General features: G+C 48.5%; 1 protein-coding gene across 1 annotated transcript in view; it reads left to right on the top strand.

Annotated features, from left to right (window-relative positions):
• The window catches only part of CALB2 (calbindin 2), a 29,180-nt gene extending 10,877 nt beyond the window's left edge, over nucleotides 1-18,303 (top strand). Inside the window, exons 2-11 of the mRNA XM_032613697.1 lie at nucleotides 309-385; nucleotides 3,294-3,383; nucleotides 5,984-6,064; nucleotides 11,357-11,413; nucleotides 11,997-12,074; nucleotides 12,609-12,664; nucleotides 12,996-13,035; nucleotides 13,236-13,289; nucleotides 14,070-14,141; nucleotides 17,620-18,303. Coding sequence (XP_032469588.1) covers nucleotides 309-385; nucleotides 3,294-3,383; nucleotides 5,984-6,064; nucleotides 11,357-11,413; nucleotides 11,997-12,074; nucleotides 12,609-12,664; nucleotides 12,996-13,035; nucleotides 13,236-13,289; nucleotides 14,070-14,141; nucleotides 17,620-17,736 — 722 coding nt within the window. The 3' untranslated portion in view covers nucleotides 17,737-18,303. The remainder of the gene's footprint in view (nucleotides 1-308; nucleotides 386-3,293; nucleotides 3,384-5,983; nucleotides 6,065-11,356; nucleotides 11,414-11,996; nucleotides 12,075-12,608; nucleotides 12,665-12,995; nucleotides 13,036-13,235; nucleotides 13,290-14,069; nucleotides 14,142-17,619) is intronic.
• The last annotated feature ends 249 nt before the right edge of the window (nucleotides 18,304-18,552 follow it).

Below are 18,552 nucleotides of genomic sequence, written 5' to 3'. Positions count from 1 at the left end.
GGCTACGGACAGACAGCTCCCAGCTCCCTCTGCCAGCATGGCCCACACGCTGGTCCCTCCCAGTCTCTGACTACTGAATGTATATCACAAAGGCAAAACCGTTATTAATCTTGGATCTCTATGGTTGCAAATGGCCAGAGGGCAGGACCCACATCCCTAACAGTCCAGGGCTGGCCCAGACACCTGCTTGACCACTGAGGAGAACAAGTTCTCAATGAAGCCCCCCATTTCCCCACCCCACCCATCCACCATAAGTTTTACTACTTAGCTCTGAGGTTCATTGCTTTTTTTCTTTGCTATCTTTGCAGGAAATGGGTATATTGAAGGTAAAGAGCTAGAAAACTTTTTCCAAGAACTGGAGAAGGCAAGAAAAGGCTCTGGCATGGTAAGCCCAGACCCCTCTCCCATTGTTTGGAATTTTCTGTCATCCTGAGCATGGCTTTGAGCATTGTCTGTCCTAGGTCATACATTCCATCAGCAGCCTGACAACTCTGGTCTTGACCCTTAGCGTTTTTCTTTTATCTGGAAGGATTTTAAAAATTGAAATACTCCCTTAAAAGAGTACCTTACCTCACTATCTCTGGGTGTCTGGGATTGAGGGGTGTTCATGGGTACCGGGGGTTGATAAACTGCCCAAAACTGCAAAAGTTTGTGTCTGCGTCTGTATGTATAAAAAGTATTTTTTCCTAGGGAAGAGTCCATAGCCTACCTAATATGCTCAGAGGGGTCATGACTCAAGATTGGATGCCTAGGGGGTTTCAAGTGCCTTTGTTCAAGACTGGAGTTTCTCAGCCTCGGCACTAATGACATTTGGGGTAGTGACTCTTTGTCATGGGAGGCTGTCCCTGGCATTGTAGGATGATTAGCAGCATCCCTGGCCTCTACCCATGAGATGCTAGTAGCACCCCTCCAAATTGTGACAATCAAAAATGTCTCTGGACATTGCTAAATGTCCCCTGCAGGGGATGCAGAATCGTCCCCACTAGAGAACCACTGTTCTAGACCAACCAAGGTTGGAACCTCGGCAAGGACCTAGAGGAAAGCGGAGGATTGCTCCAAACCAGCATCTGAGCCAGATCGTACTGCCTCATGTGTGCATTCGTCAGACTGCCCTTCATGGCCTGAAGTGACTGCAAATCATGTCCCAGGCCCTGAACGGCAGGCATATTGTTTCCCCACGTGCCAACCTGGCATGACTGACTTCACTAAAGCCTTTTGGGGGACCGTCTGAAATATTGAAAACGTAAGGTGATTGGAGCTAGTCTGTTGTGATTCCCATGTCTGGTTCTCGAATATATGGAGTTAGACCAACTCCCTCCCCGCCAGCTCCTGCGGGTCCTTTGGTCGGGGGGGGGGTGGTCTCTCTACTCTCCCCTGCTGCGTGTCTGTTGGCCAATCCACTGCTTATTAGCAAGTCTTCATGGAGCGCTTTGGGAGATGAGTCACAAATCCACTGGTGAACACCTGGTTCAGAGCTTGTCAGTGCGCCCTGGTGAGGAGGATGTCCAGGCGATGGGCTTAAGTGATGGAGGTGATTCATGGGTTTGTCTATCAACAGTCCCCCGTCACCCCTCATTACTAGGATAATGAAGCCCGGATCACAGAAAACACAGGCTTCACAACTGGTTCTGGGATCGTGGGGTAGATAGAGGAATGTGTTTTTACAAAGTGCTTCAAATCTGAAATTCTTCTCTTAGTCATTCCCTTCCTCAGATGGCATCAGGGGTGATTTTCAAGTCTGTCAACAACATTCTCAACTAACATCACCCCGGACTGGATCTCAGAGCAGCTGTTCTGTGGTAGAAAAAATACTGGCCTTGGAAACAAGAGTCATGGGTTCAAATTCTGACGATACTAGCTGGTGACCTCAGGACAAGTCACGTCATCTCAGCCTCCGTTTGTGTGTAAAATGGACGGGCTACTAACATCTTGGGGACTGTTGTGGAAAGCAAACAGGATGGCCACATTTCTGATAAGGGCCTAGGCTCATTCCAGGCACATTTGTAGATGTAACGTGATAAATATTGATAAACAAATACATATGGGCAAATTGAGACCAGTCCAAAAGGTCAAAAACAGAAGACTCTAAGAATTGGTAGAATTTTCCTTGGCCCAATCCTAGGAAACACACAACCCACCAGAAAGCCATTAAAGAAGCGAAGAGGCTTCAGATGCCAAGATGATTCATCACTGATTAGGGATAAAGAAGAGCTCACTAATGCAAACACTTAACAAGCAGCACCCCAAGCGAAGAGAAGCTCTGAGAACTTCAAGAGAACCTTAGACTTAAGTTAGGCGGTGATGGCGCAATAGAACTTTTGAAGCTCTCTGCCTTTTTAGTAGTCACATTCATCTAGTGGACTATTTAAATGACCCCTCAACTATATAGACTTTCTGGTCACATTCTTCCTAGCCTAAAATCAGAGTGAAAAGCATTGTAGAATTTCCAGTTAGTCTTTAAAGAAGAAAATGAGCACTCACCTTTGCTCTGGTGGAATGTCTAGAACTTATTGGGGGCCCCTGCAATAGGTTGGGCTTATTAGAAGCTGCCTCAATGAAAGGTTGGGGCCTGAGTTCTCACATCTGAGTGATGGAAATAAGTCCTCACCCTTCTGGTAGACTTATGGTTTAATCCATCTCAAAGGCAGACGGGCATGTTTACTTATGTGGTACAGAGCACATCCATATGTTCTGTTTCCCCTTGAAAATAATGTGATTGAGCCTCAAAGAAGAGAACACTTAGGACTTCCCTGGTGGCGCAGTGGTTAAGAGTCGCCTGCCAATGCAAGAGACACGGGTCTGAGCCCTGGTCCAGGAGGATCCCACGTGCTGTGGAGCAACTAAGCCCGTGCGCCACAGGTACTGAGCCTGCGCTCTAGAGCCCGCAAGCCGCACGTGCTGAGCCCACGTGCCACAACTACTGAAGCCCGTACTCCTGGGGCCTGTGCTCCACAGCAGGAGAGGCCACTGCAATGGGAGGTCCGTGCACCGCGGCAAAGAGCGGCCCCCGCTCACTGCAACTGGAGAGGGCTCACACACAGCAACAAAGACCCAACGCAGACATTAATAAATAAATAATAAATTTTAAAAAAGAGAGAACACTTAGATTTGGAGGAACCCTAAAAAGGGAAATGGTGCAGCCCTGATTACTCAGAGCATTGGTTCAACCTGGTTCCATCCCTGCATATTTGGGGTGCAGAATGATTCCCCACCATTGCTGCACCAAGAGGGTGAGAGATCCACGGTTCGCAGGGGACCCAGCAGCAAAATCAGCGCCCTTTGTCTTTCTGCAGATGTCGAAGAGTGACAACCTTGGGGAGAAGATGAAGGAATTCATGCAGAAGTATGACAAGAACGCAGATGGGAAAATCGAGATGGCAGAGGTGAGTCCTAGTATCCTGCTAAGAGCTACACGGGAAGGGCCGTCGGTTGCCTGTGCCTCTCCCATGCACAGGAGTCCTTCTAGGGATCCGAGTGAGGTGGTGGTCTTGAAGCCCCACCACCCCTCCCAGCACTTAGGCTGATGAAAGAGAACAGATGGAGCTTCTCCTTTGACTCACAAGGAACGAGGAAGCAACACACATTGGCCTAAGACAGGGATGAAGACTTTTAATGCTCTCAGGGTCCAACGGGTACTATAAATGTGTGATGAGCTCAGTTTAAGACAGAAGAGAGAGTGAAGTTTGCAGAACAGGAGAGCTCATGCCCCACCTTAAGGCATCCAAAGGTGTGTGTGTATATAATTTATATATGTAGCATGTATAATTTATATATATTAATATATACACACACATACATTCATATGTGTGTATTGATGGGCATAGATATATACATATTGCTAAAAGATAAACTGAGGCATGTTAAAAATTTTAAGAGTTTATTGGAGCACAAATCCATTCAAATGGGCCAGCGCCGAACCTAAAATAGTTAGGAACACTCTACCAATGGGAGCTACGGGAAAGACGTTTATATGGAAGAGCCAGTTACAAAGCAAGGAAATTATCTGATTGGCCGCATCATTCAGGAGAGCCTAGTTGGCTGCTTTGGCTGTTTGTTTAGACTTTGGTTTGCTAACGTAGGCTACTAAGGCATTAAGGCTGCCTCAGTCTAATGGCCTCCTTGTTTAACAATTTATATATACACACATACACTTATACAGACACATCTACATGTGCCTGTGTGTGCAGGCCTAACCAGACACCTCTGGAAATCAGTCTGCAACCCACGGTCAAGTGGTCCAGAATGATGACAGCGGCACATAAAGGAGGGCAGAACTCCTCCCGCGGTGAATTGGTTGCCGTGGTACCTTAGGTCAGTGCCCTGGAAGGAGAGACTGAGACAGAGATTCGTGGGTAGGATTTCAAGAGAAGGGAGGAGAGAGCAACAGGAAAGGGCAGCGCAAGAAGCTAAGCAAGCGCGTGGTCTCAGCTGGAGCCTCGTCTTGGCCTGATCTCGTGGGGGCTCTGGAGTGTGGATTGCGCCACGGGGTTGGCCCCACCTTGAAGCAAGCGGTAGGATGGCCCTTTGTACCCCTATGTCAATCAGGCGTTGGATGCAAGCTGCCCCCTCCAGGAAGGGGGTCGGAAGGGAGGATGGCTGGGGCAGTTTGGTGGAGGGCAGTTCTCCTGCAGGGGGCAGCAATGAGCCACCAGCGGTCATCCTTCACAGCAGCTGAGGGATGGGCTACCAGCCTAGTCAACGGTGATCTGTGAAAAGCACCAAGACCATCCCTATAGATGCCTAAACTGCAAGCCTCAGGACATCCTGACTCAAATGGGCTTAAACCAGGGGTTGGCAGGCTTCTTCTGTAAAGTTCCAGACTATGGTCAGTGTTTTAGGGTTTGCAAGCTGTAAACCCTGCCTTCAGCAACTCTGCTCTGTGGCACAGAACCACCACAAACAGTAATGTAAACGAAAGGGCCCTACCATGTTCCAATACAAGTTTATTTACAGAAACAGGCATTGAGCCAGATTTGGCCCATGGGCCATAATATACTGACTCTTAGCTTAAACTATGAGAGGCTCCTAATGAGAAAGGCCATGAGAAGGACTGACTCCTGGTGAAGGAGACAAGGTCTCCAGCCCTGCTTCTCGGCAGTTCTCTTGGTTCTGTTCTCCACCCCTAAAACAGCTTCATCCTCAGGCTGGTAGCAAGCTGGCTAGAGCAGTTCCAGGCATCACATCCAGATGCAGAAGGGGCCCATCTCATTTGGTCCCTGAGAAGAATAAGGAAATCTTTCCCAGGGGTACCAGCAGTAGACCGCCCCTCACATTTCATTGGCCAGGAGTAGGTCACATGTCTAGCCATAAGCCAACCACTGGCCAGGGAAATGGGATTATCACATCTAGCTGAGACTAATCAGGATCTGCCTGTGACTCAAGCATGCTGGGAGCAGAGAAGAGCGGAAGGCCATTGGGGGTGGAGGGGGGCAGCCAACAGTGTTTGCGGCACAAGGGTACTTGCAGTTTTTTAAAAATCGGATTTGTTGTGGTATAATTTACATATAATAAGCAGTATTGATTTGAAGTGTAAAATTCCATGAGTTTAGACAGCTGTATACAGCCATGTAATCACCACCACAATCAAAATACGGCATCTCCATCACCCCCAAAATGTTCCTCTGTCTGGTCAGGCCCTCCTGCACTCAGATTAGTTTGCATTTTCTAGAATTATATATATGGAATCATCTATTAAGTATTCTTTTGAGTCTGGATACTCGCGTTTTAAAGTGACACCACTTTCTGTCCCTCCAGCTGCTCATACCTGAAGGTTTGGGGGTGACCCAGAAGTGCTTCTCAGAACATCCTTCTTCCCCTTTGAAGGGCTGTCAGCCCCTGTTCTCAAGAAAGGAAGCAAAATGGAGCAAAATGTGACTCCCATGCTGCCTTGCCACTGGCTGGTTTCCATCCTTCCTACAGGAAAGTCTGTTTGCTTCCTGGCAGGGCTCTCCGTAATGTTACTGTTGCTCTCTGATCCCCACAGCTGGCGCAGATCTTGCCGACCGAGGAGAACTTCCTTCTGTGCTTCAGGCAGCATGTGGGCTCCAGCACCGAGTTTATGGAGGTGAGACCAAGGCGCTGCCTTCTCTTTTGTACATCGGGGCCTGACTTTCTCTCGTGTTCAGAGCCAGGCCCACCCAATGCCTGGGAATGGTCCCTGGAAGACACTAAACCCCTTTTGAGTAGCTCAACTACTCAAAATGTGGTCCATGGACCAGGAGCATCAATGTCGCCACCACCTGGGTGCTTGTTAGAAACACAGAGTCCCGGGCTTCGCTGGTGGCACAGTGGTTGAGAGTCCGCCTGCCGAGGCAGAGGACACGGGTTCGTGTCCCGGTCTGGGAAGATCCCACATGCCGCGGAGTGGCTGGCCCCGTGAGCCATGGCCGCTGAGCCTGCGCATCCGGAGCCTGTGCTCCGCAATGGGAGAGGCCACAACAGTGAGAGGCCTGCGTACCGCAAAAAAAAAAAAAAAAAAGAAATGCAGAGTCCCTGACCCACTGAATCAGAATCTACATTTTAGCAAGATCCCCAGGTGACGTGTGTGCACGTTAAAGTGTGGGGAATAAGGTGAGAAGTAAGCTTGGGTAAAGTACCTTTGGAAAATAATGTGTACACACCACTTCCCATTTGGGTATTTGCCACAGATATTTGCATATTACAAGCTCTGAGAAATCCTGCAGTAAAGAGACCTGTTTCACTTGGTTTGCCTCCAGAATCTTTCATAGTTCCTTCTCACTCAATAGCATTAGTGTTCCTGGAATTCAGAGTTCCAAGGAGCATTCTTGAGAAGGATGGATTTAGGTACCATTCTAAAACTGGAAAAGCCCAGTGAGAATTCCAGTTTCCAGTATCTTCCAGGTTTGGTCTTTGACTGTGGTCTGGGCTTCACTGTCCATCTTTAAAATGGATGTTGCCATCTTTGCAGTAGCAATTCTTTGAGATCCTCGTGGGAAATAGGACATCCAAACTCAAGTGTCTTTTGAGTAATATGCAATTGATAGACTGAACCATGTGAAATTGCTCATATTTAACCATTCTTTATTTACAAAAATTGGAAATTCCATGCGGTTTAACCAAATATATTACTAATCCTGATGTCCAGCGAACTACCAGTTATTTTTGTTATTTTTCTGGGGCTCTGCACCCTAGCGATTCAATGTATGTGTCCCTCAAGGTGAAATTCAACCCATACCACCCACACACACACGCACACACAGTGCCTGCTGTGATAAATAATGACTAGCCTTCAACACAACTCCAGTCGCCATTTGTCATGTTAAATCCATTTCTAGCCACCGGTAATCCCCTGTCCCTGATTCACTGCTTAAACATGACTAGAGAGCTAGTTCAGAAACACACGTGGCAGTGAGTTCCCCATACAGATAGAAAGTCAGTTAGAAATAATGGATTCTTAGGGCAGAACACTCATTTTTTTAAGTGGTAGCTTGCCTAAGCATCAGATATGGATTTAATTTTATTGTGCTTTAAAGGATTTTCTCCAGTTTTTTCACAATGGCAAAATTCCATAAGCTGGTCATTGACAGGCTGGATTCTGTTCTTAGTTCCCCCCTTGCCTGTCTAGGAGGAAAAGTCCGCCTATACATAGAACTTGTCAGGGTGCTGCTTTTGTGAGTGTCCGTTTTTCTGTCTGTAGAAAAGGGAGCGTTTATACTTGATTACTCCTTTCCTGATAGGGAGGTGGCCAGAGATTGGCCTCCCTTCCACCTATGATCAGGAGAATGGGGATGACAGCTTGCAGGGGGCAGAGATGCTTAAAGAGGAGGGGAAGGAAACCCTCTCTCTCTAAATCATCAGTGGTTTCTCTCTGTGTAGTTGACATGGTTCCATATTTTACCTGCCTTTATCCTTTAAGCCCCAGCATAACTACTGAGCCAACGCCACCCCCATCCCACAGGTTTCCTGGGACCCCATCATCCTACAGGACCATCCCCTCCTGGGGCTGTCCATTCATTCCATCTTTATCAGCTGGAAACATGAAATGGCCCCTCTGTAGCCCTGAAAGGTTTGTGCTGCCAGATGCTTCCATCCCACTGCTCATCCCAACATTTTAATTTCTAACGTAAGTGACACCTCAGGATTTGTTTGAGATTTCACAAAGCCCAGGTTCCTTGAACTCTTTTCCTTGAATGGGAAGAGAATAATGACCATACTTTGTGATGGCTGAGCACAAAGTACGAGATGGAAAGAGAAGTCCAGCGTGAGAGCATGGAGCTGGGTGTGGATCCAGGGAGGGAGGGAGAGAGGGAGGGAGGGAGGTCAGAACTGCTAGGATGATCTCACTCCGAAAGCAGCTGGCTGCTTTGCTTTCTGGGAGGACTGGGGTCCCTTCAGGTTATCCTCCCCTGAGGCAATTTAGGGGGTGTCTGCCTTTTTCTCCCAGTCAAGACTCAACCTAGATGAACTAAATTCCTATACACTAAAGGCATGCAGGTGGTTGGTGAAGTCATATTTGAAAATCTGCACATATTTCTTTGTGCTTACTCAAGGGCGGGCTTTCGGAGCATGGGAAGGAATATTTTGATGGAGCCGGGCATTTTCTTTCCCCAAAGAAAGAACTCTCCCCTAATCAAAAATCATTTACCCAAGTTGTACGTAGAATATATCTACCTTTTTATTGGGACTTGCTCATATCTCATAACTCTTTAAAAAATCAGGATCAAATTTTTTGAGCCACTACTATACCATGAGAATTACACAGCCTAGTTTGCTGGTATGGAAGAAAGATCCTAAAATATCTATACATTCTCACACTCCTCACAATAAAAGGGGGACATGCCATCAACAGATGAATGTGTGGTACATATATATAATGAAATATTACTCAGCCATAAAGGAGGAATGAAATAATGCCATTTGCAGCTACATGGATGGAGCTAGAGATTATCATACTAAGTCAGAAAGAGAAAGACAAATACCATATGATATCACTGATATGTGGAATCTAAAATATGACACAAATGAACTTATCTACGAAATATAAATGGATTCACAGATATAGGGAACAGACTTGTGGCTGCCAAGGGGGAGGTGGGGTGGGGGAAGGATGGATTGGAAGTTTGGGACTAGCAGATGCAAACTATTATATATAGAATGGATAAACAACAAGGTCCTGCTGTATAGCACAGAGAACTATATTCAATATCCTGTGATAAACCATAATGGAAAAAATATATATATATGCGTGTGTATGTGTGTGTGTGTGTATATATATATATATATATATATATATATATTTCTGAATCACTTTGCTGTACACCAGAAACTAACACAACATTGTAAATCAACCACAATAAAAACTTTTTTTAAAGTGGGGGACATGATGTGGAGAAGTTGAGGAGACAGGAGATCAAATCTGGGAAAAGAATTAGCGCCTGCTGACTTTCAGAAAATCAAGAGTTGCTGGTATCTAACTGTGCTGTTTGGAGCTGAGGGAGAAGGGAATAAAAATCAAGGGAAGAGGGCTTCCCTAGTGGTGCAGTGGTTGAGAGCCCGCCTGCCGATGCAGGGGGCACGGGTTCGTGCCCCGGTCCGGGAAGATCCCACATGCCGCGGAGCGGCTGGGCCCGTGAGCCATGGCCCCTGAGCCTGCGCGTCCAGAGCCTGTGCTCCGTAATGGGAGAGGCCACAACAGCGAGAGGCCCGCGTACCGCAAAAAAAAAAAAAAAAAAATCAAGGGAAGAAAACTTGGAAGAAAATCTAAGAACTGTGATCAGGCACCAAAATAGACCAAAGATTAGGGAAACAGGGTTCTCTGGGCCGTTTGTCACAGATACACCCACTCTCATCCCCCACCATGGTATTCCCACCTCCCCACAAGATAGACTGGGTTAAACACTGGGGTTTCAGGACAGCTGCATTCAGGACCAGATTTTTTCAGGACCATTGTATTAGTTAACTATCGCTGTGTGACAAATTACCCCCCCAAAATTTACCAGCCTAAGGCAACAAACATTTATTATCTCTCAGTTTCTGTGGTTGGAAATTTGGTAACAGCTCAGCCAAGTGGCTCTGGTTCAGAGTCAAGATGTCAGCTGGGCTGCAGTCATCTGAAGGCTTGACTGGAGCTGGAAGATGCACTTCCAAGGTGGTGCACTCACGTGGCTGTTGGCAAGGGGCCTCAGTTTCTCACTACATGAGCCTTTCTATAGGGCTGCTTGAGTGAGTGTCCTTATGACGTGGCACCTGGCTTCCTCCAGAGTGAGTGATCAAAGAGGCAGAACAAGAAGGAAGCCTCGATGTCTTTATGACCTAGGCTTGGAAGCCACACACTGCCGTATCTGCTGTGTTCTATTCATTAGAAGTGAGTCACTAAGTTCAGTCCACATTCAAGGAGAGGGAAACTAGGGAGGTGAAGAAACTAGGGAGGTGAAAACATTTTAAAACCATTCCAACTGTTTTTCCTTGTTTCTCCTGTGTGATGTCTGCTCCTGCTCGGATGGCCAGAATAGAGAGGAAGGAGGTGGTCAGACCCATATCACCTGCTGAAGCTCTGCTTCTCTTTGATCCCCCAGATGCTGTGGTCAGCAGGCAGTTCTCTGGTCCCTCACAGGGACCCAATGCATGTACTGAATATCTGGGACTCATATCAGAGCCCAGAACCAGTATGGAGCAAGATCCAGTGATGGACCGATTGTCTAGGCCTAGATCGCATGCCTCCCTCTGGAGATGGATCAGCCCCTCTGGAACCATGTGGACTGAGCATGAGAGAGGGGTGGTTTCCTAAAAAAAAATGGGGCGATGTTTTTTATCAGAAAGATGGGGGAGTGGCCTTGGGATAGTCTAAACAAACTGATTACACTACCAATTCTGTTCCACCTTCAGACGTGGCTGCCATATGCATCGTGGTGGAGGGGTTGAGGACGCAGTACAATGAGGAGTAACCAAAGCCTGCTTCTGCCCCTTCCAGAGGGTTCTTACCCTTGCCCCCAACTCCCACGCGGAGAATGAGAAGCTTCCAGAACAGTAAAAGGACACCCAATATACCCACAGCAAAAATGGGATCCAACAGATCATAGTGCTGGCCCTGGTAAAAATCTGCCTGGTTAACACCTTAGAAAACCATAACCCTGGTTACAAGATGATCCTGAAGCCAGTTACAGTAAGGAGACCTTGTCCCAGCAGGCTTGTTTTCTTCTCTGTGACCTTGGCCAAGACACCTTCCCTTATCTCTTCAACTGCGACATGGAAGGGACTGGTCTGGACCATCTCCATGTCCCCATCTCATTGTAATATTCTTGAATATCAAGACCCGGCCTGGCCCGTTAAAGGAAGATGGAGGGAAGCTTATAGGTGTGGATAAATCTTTGTGAATAGGTTGACATTCCCATTGCAGGCTTGGCGCAAGTATGACACAGACAGAAGCGGCTACATCGAAGCCAACGAACTCAAGGTAAGATGAACCTTGGAGAGGACATGGAGGGCGCAGAAAATGGGCCTGAGACCAAAGTGGTGGTGGGTTTAAGGAACCTGGGGAGGGAGGAGAGGGTGGGTGAGGAATGTAGGTGTGTGGTCTGCTTTGGGATACTCAGGCCCAGCTCTGAATGGTTGGACATGTTCAGCCATGTGAAATCAGCAACACAGAGCTGTAGGAGTTCAACCAGTTCACGTTCCTCTGCACGTCAGTGCCCAGGACAGGCATTCCAGCAGTTTGGCCTTCTCGCTTGCACGTCTACCCCTAAATTCCTCTGGACCCAAGGAGTCCCAGGCACTGCTTAGCATGTGTCCTGGGCTCTCTGAGGAGCCAGAGCCAGTTTCTACTGCCTGGCCTATGGGGTGAGGTTGCATCCAGCAGCTCCCTCCCCCTTCAGGGTTACTCCACAAGCATTAAGGGGTGAGGGAATTGTGAGGGCTGCAAGCTACGCAAATGATGTGCCCCAGAAAACAGTGTTGAGTGACCGTCTGAAGGAGCAGGTAAGTGAGTCAGGGACAGACAGCCTGAACTGGGAGATCTGAAGAGGACTTTGGTATTCCAGGGATTCCTGTCTGACCTGCTGAAGAAGGCGAACCGACCATATGATGAACCTAAGCTCCAAGAGTACACCCAAACCATAGTGAGTGGCTGAAAGTATCCCTCCTCCCCAGGGGTGCAGGACGCGGGCCCCAAATCGGTGGATTCAGGGTTTGTGGGGTCGCTAGTTAGCTGATTCTTCAGGTCCAGGAGAGGTGACTCCAGTGGCAGCCAGCAAGAGGGATGCTAGTTCATGGGCCCTGAGCCTTCTCTCTTGAGGTCCCCCCTCAGCCAAATGCTCCTGGGACACTGTAAGACGGGAGCATCTGTTGTCCATGACAGCCTCCACAGCTCCAGGAGAGGATAAACTTGGAGAGGGTGGGCCTTCGGTGCTGGTCTGCTGTCTTCTGCGGCCTGTCCCTGAGAAAGGGGGAGGGGAGCCGTGACCAAGTCCCTGCTGTCTCCCCAGTGAACCGATTCAGCCCATGCTGGTCCCTGCCACCAGGTGACCTCAGAGGACGCATGAGCATATTCCCCCATCCTCCTTCCTCTCCAAGTACAGGGGATGGCAGGCCAAGGTCCGACATGAGAGAAAGTCAAAGCAAATAACCCAGACACCACTTTCTGTCCCCAACAGCTACGGATGTTTGACTTGAACGGGGACGGCAAACTGGGCCTCTCGGAGATGTCCCGGTAAGTGCCTGCCCTCACCTCACCCCAGCATCACTTTTCACAAGATCCCTGCAGATCATCCCTGTGCTACCGTCCCTATCGCCAAGATCAATCAGTGGGGAAGGTCACAGGTCAGGTGTCCTGAGCACAAATCAGTTAGATCAAATCATGAGCATCACCTCAACGTTCCGTCTCCCTCTTTTAGAAACTTTCCACTGACACCCGATTATTAAGTGCTCAGAGAATCGTTTCCATAACTACAGATGCTCCTTCTGCATCCTCTCCCCCCAGGTCCGAGTTGTTCTTGCTTCTGCTCTGTCTCTTAATCGCTGCTCTAACATTCTCTTTCCAGACTCTTGCCTGTACAGGAAAACTTCCTGCTTAAATTTCAGGTAAAATAGCCTCTTTGCTTTTCTTCAATTCCTCCTCCCTTCCCCTCACCCCTCTGAGCTCACCCCTCCTCAGCGCGCACGCGCGCACACACACACCACACACACACACACCACACACACCACACACACACACACACACACACACACACACACTCTCTGCAGGGCTTTGGCTTCTGTCTTTAATACCTTGGGCCTTCCAGGGCATGAAGCTGACCTCGGAGGAGTTCAACGCAATCTTCACATTTTACGACAAGGTAAGACAGAGGACGGTGTGGATGGAAAAGCAGGAGGCCCGTTCCAGCCCCCCCTCCTCCCCCACCCCACCAGAATGGCTCGCCTTGGTCCTTAGGAGTAAACGAGCTGTCGGAGCAGCAATCTGAGCCATGCAGTTTCTTCCTGTCCCTTTGGATTCCCTGCAGCATCTCCTGCTGTGTGAGAAGATAAATGTCCTTCAGTGTGTGGCCTGTGGGACCCAAGGTTTTGGTTCCTTAAAAGTATAGGAGAGAATAGCTCATGGAAGAGGGTTATGCCTGGAACTAGGGTGTGATTACATTGTTGGTACCCAAAGAGAGGAGGTGCTCAGTACTGCTCCCCTGGTGCCAGGTCATAATCTTGCTGTCTTCCTAGGAAGTGGGGAGTGAGAGGCCCTCCGTACCAATGTCGCCCCTCCCTTAGCTGCCCCTGTGTAGGTGACTCCAATGGTTTTCCTTAGAACTGTAGGCTTGGGGGTAAACTTTAAATAGCCTGTGTTCATCCTGACATCTTGTTGTGGGATTCGACACCCAGGGAGTTAGCGAAATGCTTCTTGAACCTCACTGACAATTTCAGTGCAAATGAAAAACACCAGAAGGGAAGGTTACCAACAGTTTTCCCTGGACCCTCCCGTTCCTGCAGTGACTGGTAAAGTCAGAAGTGACACGTTATTTGAGCACCTCTTTTGCTCAGAGTAGAGACCGTTAGCAAAGCTAGACTGTGGTCGGGGATCACGGGGCCTGAGTTCTGAGGCTCTGTGCTGACCCTCTGCTCCCCGCCAGGATGGAAGTGGCTACATTGATGAGAATGAGCTGGACGCCCTCCTGAAGGATTTGTATGAGAAAAACAAGAAGGTGAGTGGCTGAGCCCGGAGGTGGGGTGCTGTCCTGGAGGCAGGATGGGGGTGGGAAGGAAGGCGGAGGAGTGCGTTTTGCTCCTCTCTGATCACCCCCTAACAAGGCAACGGCAGTTTTTTGGTTTGGTTTTCTTCTGGTTGAATTGACTGATTTTTTTTTTTTAATACACATAAAAAAGTTTGCCATCTTAACCATTTTTAAGTACAGTTCAGTGGCATTAACTACATTCACGATGTTGTGCCACTGTCACCACCATCCAGCACTCTTCTTCATCCTTCCAGACTGAAACTCCGTAGCCATTAAACAATAACTCCCCCTTGCTGCCTGCCCCCGGCCACTGGCACTCATCATTCTACTTTCTCCGTGCATCTCACTGCTCTAGATACTTCATATAAGTGAGATCATACAGTATTTATCTTTCTGTGTCTGGCTCATTTCACTCAGCGTTAACGTCTTCAAGGTTCATCCATGTTGTAGCACATGTCGGAAATTCCTTCCTATTTAAGGCTCAGTAACATTCCGTGGTGTGTCTAGCCCCCATTTTATCTGTCCATTCACAGGCAGACACTTGGGTTTCTTCTACCTGCTGGCTGATGTAAATAATGCAGCTATGAGGCCATGGCAGTTTTGATGTGGCCCAGTTCTTGGAAGTGTCAGCCACACGGCCAACAAAAAAGACTTTTTACAGGAACCGGGAGATGAGTCTTGGCAGCATTTTCCTCCACCTCCTGCAAAATGTCTTTCTCTGAGAAAATGGTTTTGCTGCTTTCTTTAATTAGATGAGGAACGCTCTATAATTCCTTGCGTTGTCTAACTGCCTGGGCGGTCAGGCTAGAGCTAAATATAATGCTCAATTTCAGGGCAAAAAATTCATCACAGCCTCTGAGTCTATCTGTCTCCCTTTCCAACTGCCTTCCGACTTCTTTATCCTGAATACCATCCTTCATTTCTTTCACCCTAAATTTATTTTTTTGCTTTACACTACCTACAATTGCTTTTTGAAAGAGGCAGAAAACAAATTATAAGCAAATACTTCCTAGGAAGAAAGGAAGTACTCACCAAGTGTTTGAACTCAGCAGACGTTTTCCTGGCACCAAACTCTAGGAGAAAATTACTTGTGCATCCTTATGTGTCCAAGGAATGTTGCACATCGTAATGGAAAATATCTTTAACTGTAATTGTATTAATGAGGCCTGATTATTCTCCATATCACCCTGCTTTATGCCTGAGGCTGATGGGCCTTGAAGGCAGGCATCAAATCTTGGGAGAGGATCCGAATTTCCTGGTCATCATCCTAACTAGGCTCTTTCTTGATTACCACTAAAGACAACTCATATGGCTACACAGCTTGACTCGAGATGTGGAAACAAAGAGTCAGGTGTTGGGGCTAGGAAACAACTCTGAAGATTAGAGACACAGGATATTAATAAAATTGTTTACCCGGGAGCCTTCACCTGTACTAAGCTCCAGATTTAGCACATGGGATTGAGTGAATTGAATCAGTAGAGAGAGCTGCATGCTTGTAAATAACAGCCCCTGAGTGGGAGGGGAATGGCCATTTTTAGGTGAGCCCACATGGCAGATGCATATGCCTTTTTTTAAAAAATAAATTTATTATTTATTTATTATTTTTTGGCTGTGTTGGGTCTTCGTTGCTGCATGCAGGCTTTCTCTAGTTTGCGGCGAGCGGGGGCTACTCTTCATTGCCAAATGCAGGTTTCTCATTGCGATGGCTTCTCTTGTTGCAGAGCACAGGATCTAGGCGCGCAGGCTTCAGTAGTTGTGGCATGCGGGCTCAGTAGTTGTGGCTCACAGGCTCTAGAGCGCAGGCTCAGTAGTTGTGGCACACGGGCTTTGTTGCTCCGTGGCATGTGGGATCTTCCCAGACCAGGGCTCAAACCCGTGTCCCCTGCATTGGCAGGCGGATTCTTTACCCACTGCGCCAACCAGGGGAAGTCCGTGTATGCCATTTTGATGGTGCCTTCACGGACGGTGATTCGGTTTCTGAGCAGATTTATGTTTGAGGCTCCTGAGGGACAGGCTGATGGGCTTCAAACGTCGACATTTCCTATCAGTCCTAAGACAGTTGCAACTTGCTAAAGCCATCCTCAGCTTCAAGCAATACTTCTAGACACAGAAAGTAAGCAGCCCCCTCTGTCATTCCTGTCTAAAACTCTTGATGCCACACTGAACTGGAGGGTTTTTGTCAAGCGCAGGCTTGATATATGGGGTCACTTCCATAGCTCCTAATCGAGTGGTAGGTCGCTCAGGCACACCCTGGTGTTATGGACTAGGTGACGTTTTTTCCAGGAACTTCACAACTTTAGTGAAGATGCCCCTCAGAGCTAGAGATGCTTGCAAAGTGCCTTGGGGCTGGGTGGTGGCACAAACCCAGGAATCAGTAACGTGAGGGGATGTCGCCAAACGATGCAATAAAAGACTGACCTTGGAGCACTGAGGGCAGGTGAGCCACGTAAAGAATTACTCAGGGGACAAAGACTCCTTATGGCTGTAGAGTTGGTCCCATCCTTTAGCCAATACCTTAGTCTTTACACCTCACTTTTCTCATTAGCTGAATGGAAATAACGACCCATCAGCCTGGAAGGGGAACTATTTAAAAAAAAAAAAAAGATCTGCCGACGTGTTCCATACAAAAGGAGGAGGAAGAGGAAGGAGGAGGGAAAGAAAAGACAGTTGTTTAGTGAGTTTCCAACGTTGATGATGACTTTGCTCTATTTCAGAACTTTCGGCTATTTCCATCCAAAGCAACACAAGGCATGTGGGCTGTTGGTGTTCTGTACATGTTGGCCTCCATTTTGTATGAGACTCTGGGCATATGTCTGTGGGTCACCTGTCTTAGTGCCCCTCAAGGCCACAAGGAGCCAGTGAACAAGCAGTAGGCTGGTAGGCTTGCCGCTGGAGGAGAAAGGAGTTAGAATCCCTTGTTTCGCTGGGTGAGGCTTTTAGGAAGCATGAATCCAAGGGGCCTGAAGACGAAACCGGGGAGCTCCCCTGGCATTCTCCTCCTCACCTGCAGGGACCCAGCAGATTGAGTAAATGGAGGCTCACTGAGGTAGAGGAGTTTGGAGAAGCCATGCATAGATAATGACTGTCATCAACAGCTGCTGTTTGGAGTGCGTGCTGTGTGTCAGGTACTGTGCTAAGCATTGTTTACATTCATTTCCTCACGTCATCAAAACACGCCGATGAGGCAGGCTCGTTACTGTACCCATTTTACAGATGAGGCAGCTGAGACTCAGCAAAGGTTGAATACTTTCCCAAAGCGATGCAGCCACTAAGTGAAAGGGAGAGTGTTTTTCATCCAGGGCTCTCTGACTCCCAAGGCCATGCTTTGTGTGCCTCTAAGCTACTTGCACTGAGATGGGATAAGGGAAAGGTTCTGGCTGAATGAACAGCTGGCCGTGTAGGTGGGGCCGTCCTCTGAGCCTCTTACCCTCTCCTCTCTGTCTCCTAGGAAATGAACATCCAACAGCTCACCAGCTACAAAAAGAGTGTCATGTCCTTGGCCGAGGCGGGGAAGCTCTACCGCAAGGACCTGGAGATTGTCCTCTGCAGTGAGCCACCCATGTAAAAGGGGGGATGGGGGCTGCTTATCCACCTCCCCTCAAACCTGCCCCTGCTGCCCTGCCACTTCCCACCCAGACCCGGAGATCCTGAGCATCCCTCCCGCTGCCCCCTGCCATCTGCACACACCCCAGCCTGCAGAGCAGGAAAGAAGAGATGCAGAAGGGGCTGCTGACGGGCCCCCTGGAGCCCCCTCCAACCCAAGCCTGGATGACCAGTCACAGCGCTCTGCATGCAGAGGGGCACCAACCGCATAGAAGGTGGGCGGGGGCACAGGTGGGGAGTCCCTCGCTCTCTTCGCTGTGAGGCATGAGCTCATTCGCTGTATGATTTAGGCTTCTACGTCCAACAGAGTGCACCCTCCCCTCTGCCTCTCCCCCATGCCACCAGCCACCCCGGACCCCCAGGTTCCATGCCCCGCCTCGCTAGTGGTGTAGCTGTCTTCTCAGAGCTCCTGTCGTGGCGGGCACCGGCCCTGTCCTTGACTTGGCGTGCTCCCTTTCCCCTTTGGGTTTCTTGTTTACCAAAGAAGAGTTGACAGACAATAAAAAGGAAATGTTCTCCTGTGGAAGCTCTCCCAGTTCTGGCTGAGTGGTCAACTTTCTCTCTGCCGCTAGTCCCTGACAAAGAGAGAGCCTGTTCTCGAGTGAGTGGGGAGAGTGAGGGGACCACCCAACTGGGGCATAACCACTAGAAGCAAGGGTGTGGGACCCCAGGACGCTGTACTTTCCCTTGCCACTCACTGCCTTCTCTCCATCAGCCTGTCACTTCTCTGCTCCATGTTTGTTTCCACGTTTCTGAAATCATAACAGCAGTTATCAGT

This window comes from Phocoena sinus, chromosome 19 (assembly GCF_008692025.1).
Source record: "Phocoena sinus isolate mPhoSin1 chromosome 19, mPhoSin1.pri, whole genome shotgun sequence".
NCBI classification, from domain to species: Eukaryota; Metazoa; Chordata; class Mammalia; order Artiodactyla; family Phocoenidae; genus Phocoena; species Phocoena sinus.
This window is presented reverse-complemented; position numbering and strand designations above follow the sequence as displayed.